Here is a 24,727-nt window from a genome sequence, read left to right as displayed (position 1 = left end):
TGGGAGTGGATCCCTGTTTCACCAATCCCACTTGGTTGAAGGATAGGATTTTGACCTATGGAATGCATGCCTAATGGTGTGGTACCCCCTAGTGTGGCGAACTGCGGAATAGATGTGTAAGTGTGTGCAACAAAAGAAGATGGATTGTGTGAAATGGGTGGGAATTGAAATTGTACGTTTGATTTTGATTAATTGATGATGAAGCACCAAAAGCAAATCATTGGAGTGAGCATGTGTCATAGAGATATTACTTGACCCTCTGTGTCTATAATCCTCTCTCCTTGCATTCGCATACTAGTATGGGTTTGGCTCTTCATGATAAGTTACACCCATTACTTGCATTTCAGAAGGAGGAATGAAGAATAATTTGAAAAAGTTGTACCATATAAAAGTATCCTTGCTTTCATCCTATTGCAAAGGAAGGAGTGACTAAGTCTAACTTTTCCACCTCTACTCTTGCCATTAAAACAGAGTCGATATTCCTTCACATCCATCAAGTGGAGGATTCTCCTTTGACTATCTTGTCTTTAGAGAGGCCTTGGCTTATTGATGGTAGGGCTACGAGGCATATGACTTGCAAGGTTGATTGGCTCTAGGACTTCCATTCTTAAAGAGGGTAGAGTCACCATAGTTGACATTTCATTTGTGTCTATCAGAGGTGTTAGTATTGTGCCGGTCTTACCGGACCATTTCTTGGATTTCATAACTTAGGTCTTACATGCTCTAGATTTGGGCTTCCATCTCTTCTTAGTTCATGGCCTCACCCGTCTTGGGACACGGATTATCTTCATTGACTAGGCCGTGTTTGTTGAGGATGGTACCTTGGGAGGCATACTTTGGACATGTCTTTAGGAGCGTGGGATTTATCGGCTCCATTCCAATTTCCCCTTCTACTTTGTAAGGCTCTCCTCAGCATCTCCCCTTTGCCTCAGCCATCATGCCTTCACCTATCTCACAAGTTTGTATCCATCCCCCACCCTCTCCTTTGGTGATTCCCTTGGCCCCCCTATCCCTTTCAAACAATGATACCAACATTGGTGATGAGGCTGTGGATTCCTTGGTCCTTTTAGTTTTAGAGGGGAATTCCAAGATTGTGAGGAGTTCTTTTAGGGTTGCACCTTATCTCAGGGCTTGTCTCTTATGTAGCGTCTTCTTTCCCTCTTCTTGAGCCACCTTTTCTTGCCCCTAGCATGCCATCTTGTGCTACTCTTTTTCTAATGTCTTTATTTGTTAGGAGCTCTTCACTGCCATTGATAGCTCCTTGCTATCATTTTCTGGTTGGATCAAGTATGGGGTGTGAAAATATACCCTAACTCAGAAACATAAATGGAAGCATATGACAAAGCATAAACTCAATAAAACACAATTAGGGTTAGGGTAACTCAAAGACGATGAACACGGTGAGGATCTCAATGGAATGAATGAATATTGAATATACAATGCTCATGCAGTAAACAAATTGTGCAGGGAATGAAAACTGTACCCCGAACTCTTGTCTCTCAAGGACTGAGGCAAAGGTAATGAGCTAGAGAGTGTGTTGTACTCTTGATGGATCCTGAAACGCAGCAAGGCAGCCTCAAAGATGTCGAACAGCAGCAAATGCAGTAGACTGTGGTACTGGATCAGTGTCGGATAGGTAGAGGAGAGAAAACAAACAACGCAATAGTCAGCTGATGACATGGCAGCTTGCAAGAAAACACAGATCAGGATGGTGACGTGGTAGCCTGTACAGCAGCCTGCAGCAGCAAACGCAGGCTTCTTGCAGTCGTCTAGGGCAGGGCAGCAGGTACAAATGCAGTAGTGGAGTGCCACGTGGAAGTTGGTAACAGCTGATGGATGGACAGCAGCAATGGTCAGGGCTGGACAGTAGCTGTTGGAGGTGTGGAGTGTGCAATGAAGCCTGGAAACAGGCATCGAATGGCTGTAGACAAGGTCGGGTAGCCTCGGTTGAGATGTCCTTTGTGAACGGGGTGTGGGCAGTGGGCAGTGAAGTTAGAAGGCCTGAAACCAACAAAAACGAGATGGGGGTGAATGGAGGACAGCCTACCTATTTATAGAAAGTTTTGGGACCTCGAACCTCTCCCCATCTCGAACCGCACCCCGTTTTAGGGTTTTCATTAATTAAGCATTTTTGGGGCTGTTTAAGAGGCTAATCCAGCATGTAATGCTTATTTTAGCTCAACATGTGGCTCATCCATTCCCGATTGGATGCTTTTTGGTGTGACTCATTCGAGGCCTCTCCACTCCCATTGGCTTGACTTAGCCACTTGTAGTAGCAAGGTTTCATCTAGAGAGGGGGTTATGCTTCTTGGTTGGAATTCATTGATAGATGCTATTGACATGCACATGGTCTCATCTTCCATCAGATTTCTAGTCTCTTCCGCCTTTGGCCACACCTAGAATTTGAGAGGGGGTGTCAGCAGACATGGTTTACATTATCTTCTTCAGTGTACATCTCCTACTTGTAAGCCTCATTTTGAGTCAAACGAGGACTTTGGGAGCTTTGTCACTGTCTTTGTCCGTCATCCATTCATGTGTGTCAGTCTTGTTCATTACAGGCACATTGGGTGGAGATGAGAGTGCATTTGCACCAGTTCCCTGTAGCCTGTTCACATTAATTCAGTTCCAGCTAGATTTGGAGGTGCATTTCTAGCATTTCATGGTTACTGTTTGTTCCAGGTTTTCAGCACATTTACTGCAGTGCCCTGTGGCAGCCTCTTGGCAGCGACATTCATTGCAGGTGACAGCATTTATGGCATTATTCCCATGAAGTCAACCGGATCAGCATTTTTGCCCCATTTAGAGTTAGGTTGGCCAGATCTGTCCTGAATACCTATTCAGCATTCCAGCCTGCACATCACGCATCCAGATTTCAGTGTCTCTATTCTCCTCATCTCAGGCTGCCAATTTCAGTCACCATTTGCCACTCATGCCATTGGTCTGCAAGAACTATGTGCTGCAGAGACTCTCTCTAGGATCTTGATAGAGATTATCAACACTCTTGGTACAAGATGGGAGAGATTGCAATGTGTTTTTTATTGCATGAGAAGTAGAGGTGCTTCTTTTTGTGCTTGGGACACTGTGGCAACTTCTTCCTTTGAGTCACATATGGTTGAATATTAGTCTGCTGGACTGGCTGTTGCTTAGCCCTTGCATTGGACTTCAATTCTGATGTACCTTGTATTCCTATATAGGGCTTATTTTGTAGTTTGTATTTTGATCTCAAAGCAGGTTTTTTCCTGAGGTGTTGTGAATGGGAAAATTTTTCTTTGAAAACAGAGGGAAAAATGAATACACTTCTCTATAAATGACTAGAATTCATTTTTCTTGACAATTAAAACGAGCTTTGAAGGCCATATTTTTAATGTTCAACTTTGGCTATTTACATACGCTTGGTCTAGGAACATTTTTGACAAGGGTTTGGCATATTCCTCCATTATTTATATATATTTGAAAAATTTGATCTGTGCTTGGGATAAAAAATATCTCAATATGTGCATCCCTTTTGCTTTCTGTAGTTTCTTGCCTGTTTTCAAAACTAGAAAGTTGTAAAGTAGGGCTCACTTGTGCACTGGGCCATTCTGAAGTTGAGCTAGGTCATTCTCCCTAGAAGATTGCCAAATTTGAGGCTTTATACTATCTTTTTGGTCCAAGTCAATGTTATCCTGATACAGGTGCACTGCAAGTTCCTGTATCAGATGTGCATTGTGTGGCTATTTGCTGCCTGTTCAATCAGCACACTGCTGTGTTTTGCCTCCGATCAGGTTGTTACCATTGTCCATATGTGTTGCTGCTGGCTGTTACATGGTCCAAGTCTGCTGTCTTGCCTCAACTTAGTGTGCATGTCGTATCTGTGCAAGTTCCTTCTCTGGGGGAACCCTGATCGCTCCTCAAGCATCGACATGTCACAACTGTTGTGCTTGTCACACGTCCCCCATGCTTCTGCCTGGCGTGTGCATAATGTGGGTTGGGCACCTTCAATCCTCAAGGGCCAATTTGTTCCAGTTTGGATTTCTCTCAGTAAGTGAGTTGGGCACCTTCAATCCCCAAAGGCCAATTTGTTCCTTTTTGGATTTCTCTCAGTGGTACTGTGTAACATTATTATAAGATAACATTGACTGTATGAAATCCTAATCCTAACTGTTAAGTGTATCATGATGTTAATTGAGAGCTCGATACTTCCTGAGAAAAAAATGTTGGATCACCTGTTGTACATGTATTCAAAGGAAAAAGATTGGAAGTTAGTAGGTAAACTATAGTTTCACTCGAATAGAGATAAAGGATGTCTGATTCTGTGTTATGTTTTTGACTATCAGATTGGTATAATGAATGTATCATGCAGAAGGTGTCTAGTGGAATGGATCATCTTCTCCGAAAATTTACTCAAAAATACAAGAGGGCAAGGGAAGAGCTGAACAAATGGGACAGTTCACAAGCGAAATTGTTAAACTTGTTTGGCAATGCTATTAGTATTCTTGAAAGACTACCGGTAATACTAGTGTAATTTCACTGTGCATATTTATGAGTTACAAGGTTCAGTGTCTTTAATTACATGGTTTTAAGTGCTTTTAAGCAATGGTGTGGACCATGTGGAGTTCACTGCTGAATTCTTTAGTGGCTTGGGTGCATGGCTGTTGGCTAAACTCTAATGTGTAGAACATGTGTGCCAAAGGTGTTGTTGACACCTGTTTTATCATTTTTTTGCACATACTTTCTAAAAAGAAATCATGGACCAGAATGAGTTAGGCCCGTCCTTTGATAGGGACAACATAAGCATTGTTAAAATTTTAATGTAAGTATTGGCTACTATAATAGGTTAGATAACCAAACCTTTTGGATGAACGGCAAACATGGTGATAATGGATTAGCATATTTATTGGGTTCCATTTGGCAGTTTTTTAAAGCATGTCTATTTTTCTTGGACATCTTGATTTGTGATCCGTATCATTGAGTGAGTGGGGGAATTAGGAGCTTTGGCCACTTTTATTTTTTAGGACATTCTTTTGGATAGGCCACATTGGGTGTCCCTATGTTCTTGGGGGCTCGGCATCTTTCCAATTTGGAACCCAAGTAGGTTTACTTGATTGTGTTGCGGTCGAATCCCATCTTGATGGTATGGATTGCTGAGAGGGGAGCCTTGCTTCCTCTTCCTCTCACTGGATTATTGCTCTATGAACCGTTGAGTTGGTAGCATTTTTTTTTCCAGAGAGAAAAGAATATTCTATTTATAAATCCCCTTGAGAGAAAGTATCCCAAGGCAAAGTACGAAAATACCTTTGTAAGGGACTTCCAATATTAAGAAGTATGTATAACAAAGGAAAGTCTATTAAAGGCTTGAATGACTAACCAATCTAGAGGTCTATAATGCCAGACCATGTGTGGCTGACAATGAAAGAAAGTGCCAAAAATCAAGGTCCCGGCAAAAGCATCCCTCCTCCTCATGTTCTCTAAACCGCCATGTATCCTTTTCCATCTCTAGCGGAGAGTGTGGGCAATCTTTGTCCAAATTGTAGAGAGAGTCAATGTGGTGGATGTTTCTAATAATCTATGGCTTGACTACATTTGGCAGTCCAAATATACCTAGAAATGATGTTGGGTATGAGCTCCCATCTGTGATAGTGCTCTTGAGTCCAAGTTGACTTTGAAAAATTTGACATTGGAATCTTGGACAAGAGCGAACTTGAGATGAGATAGGCATGAATTCCTTGTACATTCTCATATCCATAGTTTGGGTCTCTATCCATGACTTACGCAACCATCCCGAATATCACAATCATAATACCAGTCCTCCATTCCTCTTGAGCCCTAATACAGTCCCATATGCAATGTCTCCATGTCTTCTTTGGCTCCCCTCATCTAACACAAGGAACTGGATCTTTGCCATAGCTAAGCCAAGTACCAGCCTACTGGACTCCTGTGTGCTGATAATAATAGAAAGAGTGAAATGTTTGTGGTACTAAAGCTATCTTGCAATCTCCTTTAGAAGTCAGCTAGGAAAGATGGTGAGATACCCTTGGCAATCTAACATGGATTTGGTGCATCAGTCTAATTCTCCTCATCTAGATCCTCCTCAATGTCCCACTGTAGTCTTTGAAGAGGCCTCCTCCTATATGCCCAATACCTTCAATCATCCATCATGCATGTCTCAAGGTCCGGGTCTAAATACCAATTTCTATCACCATTAGCCACAACCCTGATCCTCTGCTGAGAGCACCTTGTGGACATTGGCCGATCCAAATCCTCTTTCCTGAGTTTGCCATCCTCATGTAGTAAGAAGGTAAACGCTTGCTGTTTGTTGGTAGCCACCAATGCAAGAAGAGAGTCTCATATGGGAGCAAACTGGGAGAGTGTCATCTTTTGAGAATGTCCCAAGTGCAGCAAGCCACCAATGATAGAGTGAAAATCTGATGTAGAGAGCTGAGAACAGCATGGCAGCAAGCAGATGTCAAGACACAACAGCCTTTTGTGGCTGGTATGACTAAATGCAATTGTGTACAACTTGGTGAGAGTCTCTGATGGAGTGTGGAGCAGCTGACAACCAAAACATGGCCACTTGAAGAGGATCAAAGAGCAGGGGACTATTGCAAATGGTGAAGATGATGCTGGACAACAGCATGGATCCAAAAAACAGGCTCCTAGTGATGAGCATGATTGGTGACAACAGTTGTAGGTGATGGAGAGGGCAGAGAACAAAATACGTTAGTAGTCATGTATCTTGCATTGTCATCTTCTGCCTGTGAACTTGAGCTTTGAGTCAGACGAGGACACTAGGAGCTCTGATAGTCTTTGTCTGTAAGTTTCTCTCTTCCTTCCTTCCTTTCTTTCTTTCTCTGAGACACTTTAAGTGGCTGTCCTTCCTATGTATGTCACTGGGCAGCCTAATTTCTTCTGTTTCAGATAGGTAGCATTGCCATGTGTGGCCATGTGGACGACACTCATTGAGTAGGCAGCATTTGGATGGCAACATTTATGACGAGGTGGAGAGCATCGCCATGTGTGGCCAGGTGGACAACATTCATTGAGCAGGCATCATTGGGTGACAACATTTGTGATCGGGCGGCTTGCTTCTACAACCCATCAGCTAGTTGTCGGTGGGCCATCATTCCAACCTTCCACTATTTATTGGAGCCCTCCTCTCCATTGTATCATTCACTCAGTTCATCTTGAGCCCCCTCACCATTTTGTCATCATCCTCTTGCCTTGGTCTGGTGCTCTCGTTGATGCTCTGTGTTGCACATAGGGGTTGATAGCCGCAGCCTTGTCCCATTCAGTTTCTTTCAGTTTTGTTCCTTTAACTCCATTGTGTTCCTCTTATCTCCATCTTCTTCGCTTGCGGAAAGCTCTTTATGGGCTGAAGCAAGCATGACTGTCTTGGTTCCAGAGGATGGAAGAGTTCCTTAGAACTCATGGATGCCATTCTACCCCTTATGATCTGAGCTTATATGTTCGTATTACTTCAAAGGGGATCAACGATTTCTTGCCATACGTAGATGATTTACTTCTCACTGGATTAGATTTTGATGTCATAGTAGAAATCAAGGCTCAGCTTTGTTCTACATTTGAGATGACTGACCTAGTTTTGTTGTCTTACTCATTGGGGATGGAGGTAGTTTGATTTGGGGAAAGTATTTTATGTCATAGCAAAAGTATGCTATTCAGCTAGTGGACTAGTATACATGGATCAAACACGGCTTGTGGCCATGTCTCTTGATTCCATTGTTTGTCTTCTAAGGATAACCTAGATCAGCCCTTCGATGAACACACCTATAGATCTGTGGTAGGGAAACTCCTTTGGTTGATTCACACTAGGCGAGATTTAGCTTACTCAGTTAGTTTGCTTAGTTTGTACTTCACTGTACCTAGGATATCACATTGGATTGCATGTCTTCGTGTTCTAAGATATTTGCGGTGTACCTATTTTTATGGCCCAACTTATGGTTTTGGTTTATGTTTGCAGGGGTACACTAACTTTGACTGGGCACATTCTGACACTCAACATTCCCATGGTGGCTACCTCTTTATCTTTGGGTATGGCACCCATCTCTTAGGCTAGCCGTAAGCAAGAGACGGTGGTGGCTTCCATGGCCAAGGTTGAGTATAGGGCTTTCTTTGATGTTACCACGGAACTTGAGGAGTTTACTAGCACCCTTTGTTTGATGCCCTGGCTTCTTTGGGGTGACCACTTGGATTCCTTTGGTAAGATAACCATTGCCTTTGTAGTCTTGGTATGCTACTAGACAGCCACTATGCACCCTTTGTTCGATGCCTTGGTTGCTTTGGGGTGGGACGCCTTGGGGTTAAAACAACCACAAACAAAAACACACAAAACTTCGGGTTGGTCTTTCTTTTTAGCTCAATTTTTGGCCTGAGAGGGGGTGTTGAGCTAAAATAAGTATTACATGCTAAATTAGCCTCTTAAACAACCTCGAAATGCATAATTAATGAAAACCCTAAAATGGTGGGCTGTTCAAGAGAGTTTTAAAACGGTGCACGGTACGAGGTCTTGAAACATTCTATAAATAGGTAGGCTACCCTCCATTCAGTCTAATCTCGTTTTTGCAAGTTTTGGGCTCTCTAGCTTCATTATCTACACCCCGTTCATTTGAGGACATCTCAGCTGAAGCTATCCATTGTTGTTTACGTTAGTTTGGCACTTGTTTCACACTATTTCCAACCAGGCGAATGTTGCTCATTGTTGCACTGCTATGGTACAGCCTATGCACTTCAGCAAACTGTTGTATTTGCAGGCCTCAGTTGTTGATATCCAAGTACCTTAATTATGGTCGTTGTTTGTAAAAATTATTCTTTACAACCAACATAGTTGATGGATGGATAGGAGATTTACCCCAAGATGGGGGTATAAAAAATATTGTTCAACATAGTGAGATCTAGGCCGTCGTCAATATTAAACTTAATGTGACCAATGCCTTGAATCTTGGTTGAGGAGTTATTATTGCATTGAACATTTTCCACTACTAAACCTCAGGAGATGAGTAAGTACTCTAGCGGAGTCATGTGATGTGTGGCTTCATTGTCCACTATCCATATGGCTTGATGATTACAAGGATGTGTCGGAGTGTGACGTCCACCGAAGACGGATCCCAAGTTTGTGACCACCAGTTGGAGTGTAGGAGTGCTGAGTAGTGAATGGCAGCAGGCGGTCACCAAAACGCAGCAGTCTGGAGGCTGGAAATTGGTAAACGCAGCAGTGTACCACCGATCGGGGGCTGGAAACTGTGCACAGTTTACTGTAAATAGCAGGCTGAAACAATATCTGAGAGTGTCAGGGCCTACAATGCTGAAAACGCAGGCTGGCTGACCCTGGAGATGATGGACAACAGGCTGAACAGCAGTCTGGGACAGTTTGGAGCAGTCGCCAGCAACTGAGAGCTGTCGCTTACAGCAATAGACAGGTTGAAGATGATGTGGCTGCAGTCGATGATGGCTGGACAGCAGATGGAGGCGGGCTGCAGGCCGGAAACTGGGCGTCAACAGCAGCAGAGGGTGTGTGGGCTGGTGTAACCTGCAAAACAAGGATGATGGCTGAATGTGGGCAGCCTGTCTATTTATAGATGTGGAAGGGTCCCCCAAAAATTAGGGTTTCTACTAAACTTTCTCGAACCGCTCCCTGTTTTAGGGTTTCCACTGAACTCTCTCGAACCGCCCCCCGTTTTAGGGTTTTACTCTAAAAGAACATTTTTAGTGTGTTTTGGGGTTGTTTAAGAGGCTAATCAGTAAGTAATGCATATTTTAGCTCAACAACAGGGAGCCGCGACCAGCTCGTGGCAGGTAGGCACAAGCGAGGATGGGCTCGTGGCGGGTAGGCGCAAGCGATGACGAGGCGGTGACCTACACGGGGTCAATAGACCCCGTCACATCTTTAAAAAAAAAGAAAAAGAAAAATCTTTTCTTCAAAATCTCCTTTGAATTTGCCTCCTCTCCTCCAGATGTTTGCATGTGCAAGCACAATGCGCAAATTTATGCAGATTTAGGCCCAGAAATTTGAGGCTTTTTCCGAATTTGGGGATCTTAACACAGAACTGGACAATCTGACTCAGAAATTGCAAAGTCGGTGCACACTTGCTTGGGAATTTTGGGGCTTTTTCACATTTTAGTGAAATTCTTTCAATTTCACTGAAATTAGTGCATGCAGGACTTGGGAAATTTGGGGATTTGGCCAGATTCGATGCGAACAAGATGCAACAGTGATATCTGTCTCAGAAATTGCAGGAATTTGTGACATTTTGCCTCCAACATTTGGGGCTTTTCATGTACATTCACAAATTGGGCTGAAATTTACCCAATTTCTCGACATTGATGCCCATTGGACCCCGTGCAATTTGGGGCTTTTGTAGTTTGGGCAAAATCTGTGTAGCATTTGGTCATTTTATGTACATGCAGGTTGAATTCCACGCAATTTGGACATCAACACTTGGTAAAATTTGGGGGTTTTGCTGAAATTGCTCTATTTTGGCAAAATTGGCCTGTTCAATGCATGATAGAGAAAATGCAAATATGAGGTTGATGCGTTGAGCACAAAAATTTTGGGGCTTTTGATCGTTCGTGTCAAATTTTATGCCCGTGGGTACATGTACAACATAAATTGTAGCTAAAATTTGGGATTTCTCATGTAATGTGATGCATATGCCCTTGGAACAGCTGTAATTAGTTGTGGAATGCTGTAGCACATGGTTTGGTGCTTCTGAAAATTTAATTACAGATCTGAAATCTGTGCTTCTACGTGGTTATTTATTGCTGGTTGGTACTTGTTTGTACCTTGGTCACTAGGGTGACAATTTGGGCCTGCATTTGCTGATTTTTTGGTCACATTTGGACTGAAAATCATGGTTGGCAGCAATGACAGCAGTAATCTAATGCACATAAAGAAGCTTAAAGGAGCACATAACTTTGCGGTTTGGCGAAAGCAGTGCTACAATATCCTGTTGCAAAAGAAGCAAGCAAAGCCGATCGAAACACAAGGGGCAAAGCCCGCAGATATGGAACAGGACAATTGGGATGAGTTAAATGAGCTTGCATGCTCAACCATCAAGATATCAATTTTTGATGCCTTGCTGTTTAACATTGAAGGTTTGGATTCTGCATATGCTATATGGACTCGACTGGAAGAACTGTATGCACAGAAGAGTGCTGCAAGCAAAGTGTATTGGCTGAAAAAGCTTATGGATTTGCATTTAAAAGAGGGTATAGCAATGTCTACTCACTTGAGTGAGTTTAACTCCATTTTCAGCCAGCTGGTTGCCTTGAAGTTCATGATTGATGAGGAATTTAAGGCTACTTTCTTGCTTTGCACTCTATCAGAGAGTTGGGATACATTCAGGACTGCTATGAGCAATTCTAATGTGATCCTTTTGTATGCTGATGTAGAGAGTGCTCTACTCATGGAAGAAATGAATTGGCAGAACAATGCATCCAATAAGTCTTCCAGTGCTTTGCATACTAGGGGCAGATCACAATAGAAAGGCAAATATGATAGTAAGGGACGCAGTAAATCACGTGGCAAAGGTATTGAATGCCATCATTGTGGCAAGAAGGGTCACTTTAAACGTGATTGCTACAAATGGAAGAAAGAGAAAGGAAAGGACAAGAAGACAGATGATAGCAAGGAAGAGAAGAAAGACAGTTAGCCTAAGAAGAGCAATGTTAAAATTGAAGAGGTGAATGTAGTCACTCATGATAGTGATAGTGGGAGTGACGTACTCTTTGTCTCTTCACACTTTTTTGCACATGCTTTACTTGTAGATATAGATGATGATGACATGCATACTTGGATTCTCGATTCAGGTGCTTCCTTTCATGTCACCCCTCATCGTGAGTTGTTCTCTGACTATACAGGGCATCGACATGGTGCTATCCATCTTGGGGACAACTATGCATGTGACATTGTAGGTATTGACAGTGTGCAGTTGCATTTTCAGCATGTCTTTGTCTTCACACTTCAGCATGTATAACATGTACCTCGGCTCAAGAAGAGCTTGATTAGCACAGGGTAGCTAGATGATGATGGTTTTCATACCACCTTGGGTGATGGAAAATGGAAGATTTGTAAGGGATCTAGGGTTATTGCCAGAGGTTGCAAGAGTGATACTTTGTATCCACTTCATGTATCTAGTGTGTGTGACCATGTTGTTGTCATGACCGAGCATCCAAGTGTTTTTTTGTGGCATGGTCGGTTGGGACGCATGAGTCAAAATGAACGAAAGTGCTTTCTCATTTGGGTTACTTGCCTTGTCTTTGTTATGCTGATTTTGAGCATTGTGATTATTGTATTTATGATAAACACGCATAGACGTCTCATTAAAGGTCTCTTTCTTTGAAATCTTCTTCTCTAGAGTTAGTACATTCGGATGTATGTCAGATGCCAAGGTTATCTTTAAGGAGAAATAAATATTTTGTCACGTTTGTTGATGATGCTACACGGAAGGTATGGGTATATCCTATTCGTAGCAAGGATGAAGTGCTTGACAAGTTTAAAAAATTATTGGCATTGGCTGAAAATCAGACAGATAAGTGTCTTCGCTTTGACAATGGTGGGGAATATGTGTCCAAGGCCTTTCAGGCATTTTGTGACAGCAAAGGGATAAAGAGGGAGCTCACTGCCCCTTATAATCCACCCCAAAATGGAGTTGCAGAGTGCATGAATCGGACCATCCAGGATAAGGTCCGTACGATGTTGTCTCATGCTGCATTTACCCATGGTTTTTGGGTAGAGGCTGTTATGACAGTTGTTCACTTAATTAATCGGTCACCAAACAAGTCTTTGGGAGGGGGGGGGGGTTTCCCAAGAAGCGTGGTCGGGCAAGCCACCTTCATATGCTCACCTGAAAGTGTTTGGCTGCGAGGCTTTTGTGCACATTTGTAAAGAAAAACGCAACAAACTTGAGCCGAAGTCCTGTAAATGCATTTTCCTAGGATATGGTGATGAGGGTGAAATGGGGTATAGATTGTGGGATCTCAAGAAAAGGAAAGTAGTACGCATCAATGATGTTATTTTCTGGGAAGATCGCATGCATAGACAGCCTGAAAAGACTGAGGAGGTCCGTAGGGTTGTATTCCGGGAAGAAATACCTTTTGGACAGCAAAATGTGCCCGTTGTACAGCAGCAAATACCTGCTGTAAATGAACCTGTAAATGTAGAAAATGATTCTGGAAATGATCAGCCAGCTATTGCCCATGATAATGAGCCACTACATATGTAGGAATAGCCAGGAGAGCAAGCTGTTAATGTTGATTTGCAGGCTGAAATGCCAGGACAGCATGTTGAAAATGGAAATTTGTAGGAACAGCCAGGACAGCAAGCTGTTAATGTTGATTTGCAGGCTGAAATGCCAGGACAATATGCTGAAAATGGAAATTTGTAGGAACAACCAGCAAACAATGATCATTGGGTTAGGAAATCGTCTAGGGCTACTAGACAACCTGATAGATTTGTTCGTGGTGCAAACAATGTGGTTGATTATGTCATTTTGACAGATTGTGGTAAACAATCTTGCTTCAAGGAAGCAATGGACAGATAGGACAACAAGAAATGGTATAAAGCTATGTTGTGAGAAATGGAATCTCTTGAGAAAAATAGCACTTGGGACTTGGTACAATTGCCTAAAAGGCAGAAAACACTTCCATGCAAATGGGTTTACAAGATGGTCACTTTTGGTTCCTCACTAAAGTACAAAGCAAGATTGGTTGCAAAGGGGTACAAGCAGGAGCATGGAATTGACTTTGATGAGATTTTCTCTCTTGTAGTCAAGATGACTACATTGAGAACCATTTTGGGCTTGGTTGCAGGTGAGAAAATATGGAGCTCATACAGATGGATGTAAAGACTGCGTTTTTATATGGTGATTTGCATGAAAACATATATATGCAGCAGCCTGAAGGGTTTGTGGAAAAAGGGAAAGAAAAGATGGTATGTAAACTCAAAAGGAGTTTGTATAGGCTGAAACAAGCACCAAGAGAATGGTATCATAAGTTATATACATTCATGGAGTCTCAAGGTTTTCATAGAAGTCAAGTGGATCACTGCTTGTACACTACGAAGGCAGCAGATGGCAACCTGATTATCTTGGTTTTGTATGTTGATGACATGCTGATTACTGGCAGGGATACTCATGCCTTGGATTCACTGAAGCAAAGTCTTCATGGCAGCTTTGACATGAAGGATCTTGGTGATGCAAATCACATTCTTGGCATGCGACTACTTAGAGATAGATCAAAAGGCTTACTCTATCTATCTCAGCAGGAGTATATCTCCAAGGTTTTGCAGCGTTTCAATATGGAGGGAGGGAAAAAAATTGGGGTTCCATTGTTTCCATATGTGAAACTCAGTGCAGAGAACAGCCCTACATCTGATGATGAGAAGGCTGAAATGGCCAAGATACCATATGCTTCAGCTATTGGCGGTTTGCTGTATGCTATGGTTGCTATACATCTTGACATTGCCTTTGCAGTGGGAGTGGTTAGCAGATACATGGCAAACCCTGGCGAGAAGCATTGGGATGCAGTGAAAGGTATTATGAGATACCTCAAAGGCACAAAGGAGTTGCGTATCTGCTTTGGGAAGTAGAAGGCATCTGTTATTGGCTTTACGGATGTAGAGTATGCTGGTCATGCGGATTGCAGAAAGTCCACTTTTGGGTATGTGTTTACTTTCATAGGAGGAGTAGTCTCTTAGATCTCCAAGCTACAAAAGTGTGTTGCATTGTCTACTACAAAGGCATAGTATGTGGCTGCCATTGAGGCATGCAAGGAGGCTTTATGGCTTTCACGTCTGGTGGGAGAGCTTGGCATCACAGAGTTACCTGTTCTTCATTGTGATAGTCAAAGTGCTATCATGCTAGCACGAATCTTGTCTTTCATGCAAAGACAAAGCCCATACAGGTGAAGTACCACTTCATTAGAGATATACTTGACAACAAGAGCATTGAGCTTGTTAAAGCGCATACAAATGATAATCCTGCAGACCTTCTCACGAAGGTATTTTAGCAGTGGTTTGCTCATTGCCGACAGATGATGGGAGTTGGATAGATATATGTATTTAAGCTTTGTACATACCCAGAGCGGTTTGCTCATTGCCGACAGATGATGGGAGTTGGATAGATATATGTATTTCAGGTTTATACATACCTAGACTTAGTTGAATTTTTTCTCCTCTTAAGGCACATTGCCTTTAGGTGGGAGGTTATTGGGAATAAAGGCCTCGTGCCTTTAAATGTGCTCGGGTGTGTGTTGAGCTCAAATATGCATTACTTGTTGATTAGCCTCTTAAACAGCCCCAAAACACACTAAAAATACTTTTTTAGAGTAAAACCCTAAAATGGGGAGCGGTTCGAGAGAGTTCTGTGGAAACCCTAAAACGGGGAGCGGTTCGAGAGAGTTTAGTGGAAACCCTAATTTTTGGGGCGCCCTTCCATATCTATAAATAGACAGGCTGCCCCCATTCAACCATCATCCTTTTTTGCAAGTTACACGAGCCCACACACCCTCTGCTGCTGTTGGCGCCTAGTTTCCAGCCTGCACCCCCCCTCCATCTGCTGTTCAGCCATCATCGATTGCAGCCACATTATCTTTAGACTGTCCATTGCTGTAGGCGATAGCTCTCAGCTACTGGCGATTCCTCCAGACTGTCCCAGACTATTGTTCAGCCTGCTGTTCATCATCTCCAGGGTCAACCAGCCTGTGTTTTCAGCATTGCAGGCCCTGACACTCTTAGACGCTGTTTACAGCAGACTGTGCACAGTTTCCAGCCTCCGATCGGTGGTACACTGTTGCGTTTACCTGTTTCCAGCCTCCAGACTGCTGCGTTTTGGTGACCAGCCTGCTGCCATTCACTATTCAGCACTCCTATACTCCGATTGGTGGTCATAGACTTGGGATCTGTCTTTGGTGGACGTCACACTCTGACATTGCTCTGCCCTTGAGTACACTGTACACTCTCACATTCATTTACAGCATTCATTCACTTCAGAGTTGTGTTCTCTCTCTCTCTTCTTCTGTTTGTGTTTGAGTTTTGAGTTTTGCGTTTAGGATTTGAGTTTTTTCCTCTGCGTCTGTGTCCGTCTCTTTGTGTTTTTGTCGTGGTTGTACGCTCTGTGTGTCTTAAGTGCAAACCCTAGCAGTTTTCTTCACATGGTATTAGAGCCAGTGCTCTTATAAAGAGTATCATGCGGATATTGTGGAGAGCTAGTCTTTGTGCAAGAAACACAATACGACTCGCAATCGAATCACAACGTCCTAGACATCTTCTTCTCCAGTTCCTATGATGTCTTATCAGGCTTCTTCATCATTGGAGACCCTGAGACGGCATTATGGACTCGGTGAGGAGGGGGATGATCTGAAAGTCAAGCTGGCTGAATATAGGTGGTTACTTGCCGAGTTTACTACTACTGGTTCTCCGAAGTCAGATGACGATCAGGTTACATTCTTCTTGAATAAGTTGTCCGACAAGTACTTCAATTTCATTCAACACATCATCTCCCAACCTAGATTGCCAACCTTCTACGAGTTTGAGTGCCAGTTCTTGCGTTACGCGAGGTTGTATGATCAAGTCCACAAAAAATCCTCATCACAGCCTTATTTAGAGCAGAGGGGGTTGGTTGCTTCTTCTTCGGGAGTGACAACCACTAGTGGCAAGAACTCGCTAGATGCGAAGGCAAGCCAATCAAAGGGTGACTCCTCTTCCTCAGATGGAACCAAAGAATCTAGACCTATCTGGCAGCAACTCCCAAAGAAAAATCGATTTTGCACACATTGCCAAAGAGCAGGCCATGTGGACGAGGAGTGTCGCTCCAAGGCCCAAGGTCTTCCACCTAAAAAGTCTCAGCAGACCCCTGCGACTGCACAACCCAGTGGGGCTATGCCCTCCGCTCTTGCTTCATTTGCTCCTTCAGCACCTGTTGTTATTGCTATTGGACATGTGGCTGGAGTACAGCCTCAGCGGCCCATCTCTTTCAGTACCCCTGAGGGATTGACTGATTGGTCTGCAGGTTCCGATCCCGTTGCACTTCATGCATCCATCTCACCTTCCTCCCCACCTCGTTAGGCGTTCCCTTGGTAGAGCCCTGCTACTGGACATACGCGATGGTGACCACCTTCTTAGACTAGCATGTCTCTAGGTCCTTTCGGATACCCTAGGTCAGTCTAGCATTCATTTTTCGCGCTCTTAGAGTCGGGCCCATAGGATTCATTATCCTTAGTTTTTCCATTTTTTGTCTTCCGTTGCATTTACTCACACACATACACATTCATTGCATTTATTTTGAGTTATATTTTCTTTTTGTTCTGTTTTGCTTTAAAGCATCTCACCACTAACCTCTGTGTTTGCAGATTCTCATCTCTTTTGCTTGGTTTTGTCTTTCATTGTAGAGCTAACTTGCTGATTGCTTTGGTCCTACCTAGGCTAGAGACGTGGGGATGCACACCGTTCCTTTCATGGTTTCATCATCCTAGGTGTGCTTGCTCTTCTTCCAGCATGGCGATTTTCCCTCCTGAGGCGGATCGTGCAGCATCTCTCTCCATGCTATCATGGCGGTGACTTCTACCTTGCTCTTCTAGCAGGGTGCTTTATCCACTTCATCCACTTCATCTTCTTTCATTCCTTATGGTTCTCGGTACCATATGAAGACCGACATCATGCTTCTTTTCCTTCTTCGGCATCTACATTTAGGCTGAGAGGGGGTTCTTATCCTTCTTGGTATTTTACAGGCTTCAGCACTTTGACTTCGACATCGGCTTTTTTCCCCTATTGTATCTTACCCTTTGCATTGCATGATTACATCATGCTTGTACTAGGACGCTTGGGTAAGTGAACAATTTTCCCACGGACACTGTCCAAGTGACACCTGTTGCATGAGCATTCTTCAACATGTAGCATACTTTGCATCTCATTGTGCAGAGCACCACTTTCGTGGATCCTAAGCTGTTTTCATCGGCGGCTGTTGTTACCACACCACCATATTTCTTCATCACATGGATACCTCATCATCTATTTTTCCTCGCCATCGACACCTTGAGTGGATGGGTTAGCTTGTACTGTTTTGTGATTTGTTGGGTGTATTCTCTCTACTCTCGTCTTTTGGGTTACTTTTACTCAATCAGCCGCATACCATCAAATTTACTTCACTTATTCAAAAAAATAAAATAAAAAAAATTCATGTAGTTTTCTATCCACCTTTGTAGGGCTTGGTAGGCCATTGGGCAGCCGACGTGCACCCTTTGTCCGATGCCCTGTCCTCTCTAGGGTGACTACTTGGATTCCCTTGGTAAGATAACCATCGTCTTTGTAGTCTTGATAGGCCATTGGGCAGCTGATGTGCACCCTTTGTCCGATGCCTTGGCTGCTTTGGGGTGGGACGCCTTGGGGTACATAAACATCACAATGGTTGGCCTAACCTTTTACCTCAGTTTTGGGCCTGAGAGGGGGTGTTGAGCTAAAATATGCATTACTTGTTGATTAGCCTCTTAAACAGCTCCAAGACACATTAAAAATTCTCTTTTAGAGTAAAACCCTAAAACAGGGAGTGGTTCGAGAGAGTTTAGTGGAAAACCTAATTTTTGGGGCGCCCTTTCACATCTATAAATAGACAGGATGCCCCCATTCAGCCATCATCCTTGTTTGCAGGTTACACCAGCCCACACACCCTCTATTGCTGTTGGCGCCCAGTTTCCAGCCTGCAGCTCCGCCTCCATCTGCTGTTCAGCCATCATCAATTGCAGCCACATTATCTTCAGACTGTCCATTGCTGTAGGCGATAGCTCTCAGCTGCTGGCGATTGCTCCAGACTGTCCCAGACTACTGTTCAGCCTATTGTTCATCATCCAGGGTCAGCCAGCTTGCGTTTTCAGCATTGCAAGCCCTGATGCTCTCAGACACTGTTTCAGCTTGCTGTTTACAACAGACTGTGTACAGTTTCCAGCCTCCGATCGGTAGTACACTGCTGTGTTTACCAGTTTCCAGCCTCTAGACTCCTGCGCTTTGGTGACCAGCCTGCTACTATTCACTATTCAGTACTCCTACACTCCGACTGGTGGTCATAGACTTGGGATCCGTCTTCGGTGGACGTCACACTCTGACATTGCTCTGCCCTTGAGCACATTGTACACTCTCACATTCATTTACAACATTCATTCACTTCAGAGTTGTATTCTCTCTCTCCCTTCTTCTGTTTGTGTTTGAGTTTTTATGTTTGAGTTTTGCATTTAGGGTTTGAGTTTTGCCCTTTGTGTCTGTGTCTATCTCTTTGTGTTTCTGTCGTGGTCGTACACTGTGTGTGTCCTCAGTGCAAACCCTAGCAGTTTTCTTCAGTGTGAACACACCCTTAGCACTTGTAATTACACATATATATCTATCTAAAAACCTAAAGATACACACTCGTCATTGTACCTAAAATCGTGCACACTCTTTGCTCTTCTCTCTCTCACTCTCTCTGTCTCTCCACGACTAAGGAACCCGTCACTACACAAGGCATGGTTGGTCGCCAAGGGTTTTGCTTATAGGTCAAGTGTAGATTTCCATGATATTTTTGCACTCACATCTCGTATGGCTACCATTCGAACGGTCTTAACTCTTGCTAGTTGTAGGAGATGGCCGGTTTACCAGTTGGATGTTAAGTTTGCGTCCTTGAATGGCAACTTAAAGGAGGAGATGCCTGTAGAGCAGTCTCTTGGCTTTTCTTCCTCAGCAGATGGTAAGGTATAGAAGTTAAAGAAGGCCCCCTATGGCCTCAAATAGGCTTCTCATGCTTGGAATGAGAAGATAGACTCATTTCTTCGAGATAGGTTAGGGTATCAGAGATCTACATCCAATTACAATTCATATGTCCTCATATCAACAAGAGGGCATGGGGTGTTTGTGCTTTATGTGGACAATCTCATCTTGACAGGTGATCATGCCTAGATGATCGAGGAAACTAAGAAAGCACTCCATGAGAAGTTTGAGATGACAGATTTGGAGCTTCTTCATTTCTTCCTAGGTCATGAAACGTAGTAGACAGAGGGGGATTTTTCTCTCCTAGCAGTAGTATATGCAGGGGCTCTTGACTACTTTTGATATAAAGCAGTGTCGGATCATTTCTACTCCAATGGGTTCGAATTGGAAGGCTACAGCTCATAGAGATTCACTGTTGGTGGATGCTTCCTGCTAAAGACAGTTGGTTGGGTCATTGATATGGCAATTGAATAGCTTCCCAATAGGTTTGCTTGTAGGATTTATGAGTGAACGTGAGAAGGTTCATTGGTAGGTTGCATTGAGGATATTGCGGTTCGACTTGGCTGAAGATGTTGACTATAGGTGGTCCATGACATTTTAATACTTCATTTTTGAAACGGGTTCTATCTCGCAGACTAGCAAGAAGCAGTCCACAGTTGCCCTATCATCTACAAAGGTTGAGTATTGAGCGACTTGTACTACCACTTGTGTGACCATTTGGCTTTGGAGGTTGTTGGAGGAGCTTGGTTGTTCACAACGAGGAGCTAAGACCAACTCTTGGGAATGTCTCTCTACTCTTCTCTTGATGACTTCAACATAATCTTTGGTACTGAGTGCATACATCTTAGTAGGAGTATGTGGGAAGGATGTTGGAGGATTTTGTGTTTAAGGGGTTGATGCCAATCTCTATGAGCCTCCATGGAGGTAGGTATCAATGGCAAAAAAATTTGCTCAAGGTGAGACCGCTTTGGTGAAGGTGGATGAAACATCTTCCCTTTTTGTGTTCTTACTTCTCTAATGTCAAGCTTTCAGATCAAGGCTAAGGTATCTCTAAGTGTACCCTAGCCATGATACCATTTAAAGAAATGGTTGCACACAGATAAAGAACTTGAAGTTTACGATAAGCAAGAGCATAGTGAAAGTAGTAGAACTCAGGGTGAAAAGAACTCAGAACTCAGAATGAGAGGATGTGTATTTAGACTATGCTAGTATGATATAGTGGGCATCAAACCTTTGTGTCTCAGGTGGATTGGGAATGAGGTGAGCTGAAAGTGGAGGTGGGGACACTTAACGAGAGCTCTCTGAGAGTGTTGTATCTTTAACAGATCCCAAAAATGCAGCAGGCAGTCTCTCTGATGATCAGCTGACTTAAATGCAGATTGGTGTGGATGATGTCAGTCACACATGTTAGAAGAACAGAGGATGCAGCAGGCAGTCTCTCTGATGATCAGCTGACTGAAAATGCAGGTCAGTGTGTCAGTCACACATGTTAGAAGAGGATGGCAGTAGGCCAGCCTGCTGGGCAACAAAATGCAGATGACAACAACTGCTGATGATGTCTTGAAGGCTGGGTGGCAGCTGGATGCTGAGAACGCAGGTTGATCTGGAAATCAGCAGTTGGAGTGGGCAGGCAGGCAACAGCTGGAAACTGCAAACACAGACTGTGAATAATAATGACCAGCTTTGGGGAGTGCCAAACCAAGCAGGCGACAGCTGCAAAGAGGTTGCCCAGCTGTAGGAAGGCTGAGAACAGCAGGGGCAGCACTCCAAAAGGATCCAGAAACTGAGTTATCTCCCAGGAGGGGTGTAGACAGCAGTGGCCATGAGGAGGCTGGTGCTGGCTGAATAATGGGTGTGGGATGAGGGATCCACTCACTAGGCTGCTATTTATAGAGGATTGGTGGTGCATTTGACCTGCTGCCCAAGGTAAGCCATTTCATTTAATTCATTTAGCATTAATGTGCTTTTTGGACTGGTTTAAATAGACTTAATTTTAAGTTACACGAAACCTTAATTTTAGTAGCTCCACACCATCATGAACGATACTGTCCCACCCTGTAGAATCGCAATGTACCAACTTATCTCGCAATTAAACTCCTGTGAATGATGCTGCCCTTTTTGGCAGCCCCAAAGGCCATGTGGTGAGAGGGTCCCAACTCCAAAGTATATTTGGTGACCCTTTTCCTTTATGAAATGGCAATTTAGTTTATTTTCCAAACTAACATGGTCACAAATAAAGTCAACATACCCCCACTAGGCAGATATCTACTATCTTGTTGCTTTGCATTTGCCATAGTCTTTGCAGATTGGATGCCTAAGACTTTTGTGCCATATTTCAACATCCATATTTTACTCATTCTATTTATGTGAAAATATGCACACGTTGTGCAATGTGATTTCTCATAAAATTGTATTAAATCAACCAATGCTTAGATTCTTGGAAATTGAGTGCTCTCTTCTATGTCTTTCCCACTCATGTACTGCTAAAAAATGTGTTGCCTGCACGGTCTTGTGCAGTGCCTGACAGGTCTCAATTTCTTGTGCAAGATTAGGTCAATGATCTATTTTTGTTGCCTCAAAATGATGAAATGTTTGGGACATAGTTTGCTTTTCTTCCAAGTCACATAGGCCTCAAAACCAAGTTTCCAAGAAAAGCAACCCTTAGTTTTGTTGCAGCCTCAAAATGACATAGTTTGGTTTTGACTAGGGTAAATCATGGAACCTGATGAGTTGGTCAAACACTCAATGTCCCATGGCTTGGAATGCCTCGAGAAAAACGGAACAATAATGATGTAACATCCAAGCACCAAGCTTGACTTCTGGAAACTCTGTACTTGACCATTGGATCTTAGGCTTTAGAATAGTCTGGTCCGTTCTGATTGCTTGGATGCAGTACATCCTGCCTTTCCTCATGCAGATAGACTCTGAAATAGATGAATTTGTTTCTCAGGATTTGGACATTCTGGACAAACCATAAGCACAGGAAGGGTTCAAAATAGTGGCTGTGGCTAAAATTTGGTCCATGAAAATGTATGAGGGCATTGATATTTTCATCCTTAAGGCAGAATGGTGAGGAAGGCCACTCTACTGGTATTTTTTTCGGAAGAAAAGCAACCCCTAATACTTATGCTTGAGGGACTATCCGCTGATAATGCAGTGAAAACTGAAGTAGACGGGCCATGATGGTGGGTCATGCTGAATTGTTTGGAAAATTTGAACGGAAGATAGTGGGCTTCCATTGCACGAGTTACCTAATTCAGGGACACTGTATAATTAGATTTCAGTATCCCTTCTCTCTTTGCCTCTATAGAGTTCAGTTATCCTGGTTTCCTTCAGAATATTTTCTCCAACAAGATTTGGACTGTTCCTTACCAATACTGTGGTCATTACTATCATACATCGTGAAGAAACTACCTAACCAGAAAGGAGCCATCCATTCAAGGATTGCAACTGTTGCAGGCAGCAAGTATGCACAACTAGTAGTAGCCTATTATAAAGAATGCAGGAGTTTTGTATTTTGAGGTCAATATTTCGTGTATCAGTATTTGGTTTCTCTTTCAAGGCCTTTCTTTCATGAGATTAATGCTGTTTGGTTTGTACTTGAGTGGAGGCTTCACAGACGTCTATGTTGAATTGCGTTTCACTCCAATGAACAGTTAATGATTTATTCATGTATTTGGACAGTTGGGGTTGAATATTGACAAGTTTCATTCAATAGAGTTCCTCAAAAGATGTCTGCTTATATTTTTCTCTCGTTTTTTTAAAAATGGGGGTTTCTCCTCATAGATGCTCATAATTCCTGAAAATTTTGGAGTGCTGCAAGATGTGGATCATATGACACAAGCCCTGCCAGCAAAACAAATGGAATCCCTAGAAAACATTTTTGTTGAACTTCACAAGACTTTGTAAGTTTGCAGAAATGATTTCTGATTTCTCTTTCAGGGATTTTGTCATTGTCCAATGTCTTCCTATGCCAATCTTTAACTATACCTCGGCAATCATACAGGGATGAACTAAAGAGAGTAAGAGATGCTTTAGAAAAGTTGCTGTCCGAATCGCGGCAACTAGTGAGAGCAGAGAAGCCTAAATCAACATCAACAGAAGGTCAACAACGGTTCGGTGTTGGACCCAACCCTATTGAATGCATTCGAGGCTTAGAAAACCTCTACATTATGCATAGAGATGAGTAAGCATGTGTTTTTCTTAGAACCAATGAGAAAGTTACCAGCTTCAAATGCAAAACAAAACACAATTTTAAATTGACGGTTGACAGGTACAATCTGAAGGTTTCCATTGTACAGTCTTTGACATACAATTCAAGGTATGTGGCTTTACTGTCCAAGTATTGATTAATGAATAATCTCTTGCCTAATCTGTTATGCATTATGGGCGAATTTCACACAGACATGATGAAATTTTAGCTCTGTTTCAATCATAATTAGATCTATTTAGTCTGATGCAATGCTTTTGCAGCACCATTGATATGATAGCTATGCAGAGTGTTCTTGCTGAACAGCCAAACCTACCCCCTGATGAAGGTATCATCTCACTTTTGGTTCTGTGTTTGTTCTACATCAACCCTGCTTTTCCAAGAGCTTTGTTGCTGACCCAACTGACTGGGTTGATGCAGTGCAATTCATCTTCAAGTATTTCAATACTAGCAACAGTTCATAACGGTCTATATCAACACATTGCTGTGGAGGGTATATACTTGTGTATATTACACACTATGAATGGGAAAACCATCTATTTTATAAAAAGCCTTTTTTCTTCCTCATCAAGTCTTTTTAACTTTTGAAGAAAGGTTGCATCTGTTTGTCACAATAAGTCTAACACGAGAATTGCACTTTCATCATATAAATGAGAGGATGTAACAACTTTGACAGCTCTGAAGAGTCACTCTCGACCAGTCTACCATGGCACAGGGTGCATTACATCTGCCCCCACTGTTTATTAACACATCTTTGTCAAAAGTCTTAATGCAGATCAAATTGAGGGCAACAAATT

At 42.9% G+C, this 24,727-nt stretch overlaps 1 protein-coding gene across 8 annotated transcripts in view; it reads left to right on the top strand.

Moving 5' to 3' along the window:
• Nucleotides 1–24,497, top strand: part of LOC148038623 (Pentatricopeptide repeat (PPR) superfamily protein) — a 56,294-nt gene extending 31,797 nt beyond the window's left edge. For 4 of the 8 annotated variants that reach the window (XM_087673844.1, XM_087673846.1, XM_087673845.1 and 1 more), the window contains 6 exons: nucleotides 4,317–4,489; nucleotides 23,507–23,625; nucleotides 23,727–23,906; nucleotides 23,994–24,041; nucleotides 24,194–24,258; nucleotides 24,351–24,497. In XM_087673844.1, coding sequence (XP_087529970.1) covers nucleotides 4,337–4,489; nucleotides 23,507–23,625; nucleotides 23,727–23,906; nucleotides 23,994–24,041; nucleotides 24,194–24,258; nucleotides 24,351–24,394 — 609 coding nt within the window. In that variant the 5' untranslated portion in view covers nucleotides 4,317–4,336 and the 3' untranslated portion in view covers nucleotides 24,395–24,497. Of the gene's footprint in view, nucleotides 1–4,316; nucleotides 4,490–23,506; nucleotides 23,626–23,726; nucleotides 23,907–23,993; nucleotides 24,042–24,193; nucleotides 24,259–24,350 lie in introns of those variants that run through there. The other 4 variants (XM_087673847.1, XM_087673848.1, XM_087673849.1 and 1 more) reach the window with 3 other exon arrangements.
• Nucleotides 24,498–24,727: the final 230 nt, after the last annotated feature.

This window comes from Lygodium microphyllum, chromosome 3 (assembly GCF_053477565.2).
Source record: "Lygodium microphyllum isolate KBCC chromosome 3, Lygodium_microphyllum_v1.1.10, whole genome shotgun sequence".
NCBI classification, from domain to species: domain Eukaryota; kingdom Viridiplantae; phylum Streptophyta; class Polypodiopsida; order Schizaeales; family Lygodiaceae; genus Lygodium; species Lygodium microphyllum.
The sequence above is the reverse complement of the archived record's forward strand: the minus strand, read 5'-3'. Positions and strand labels throughout refer to the sequence as shown.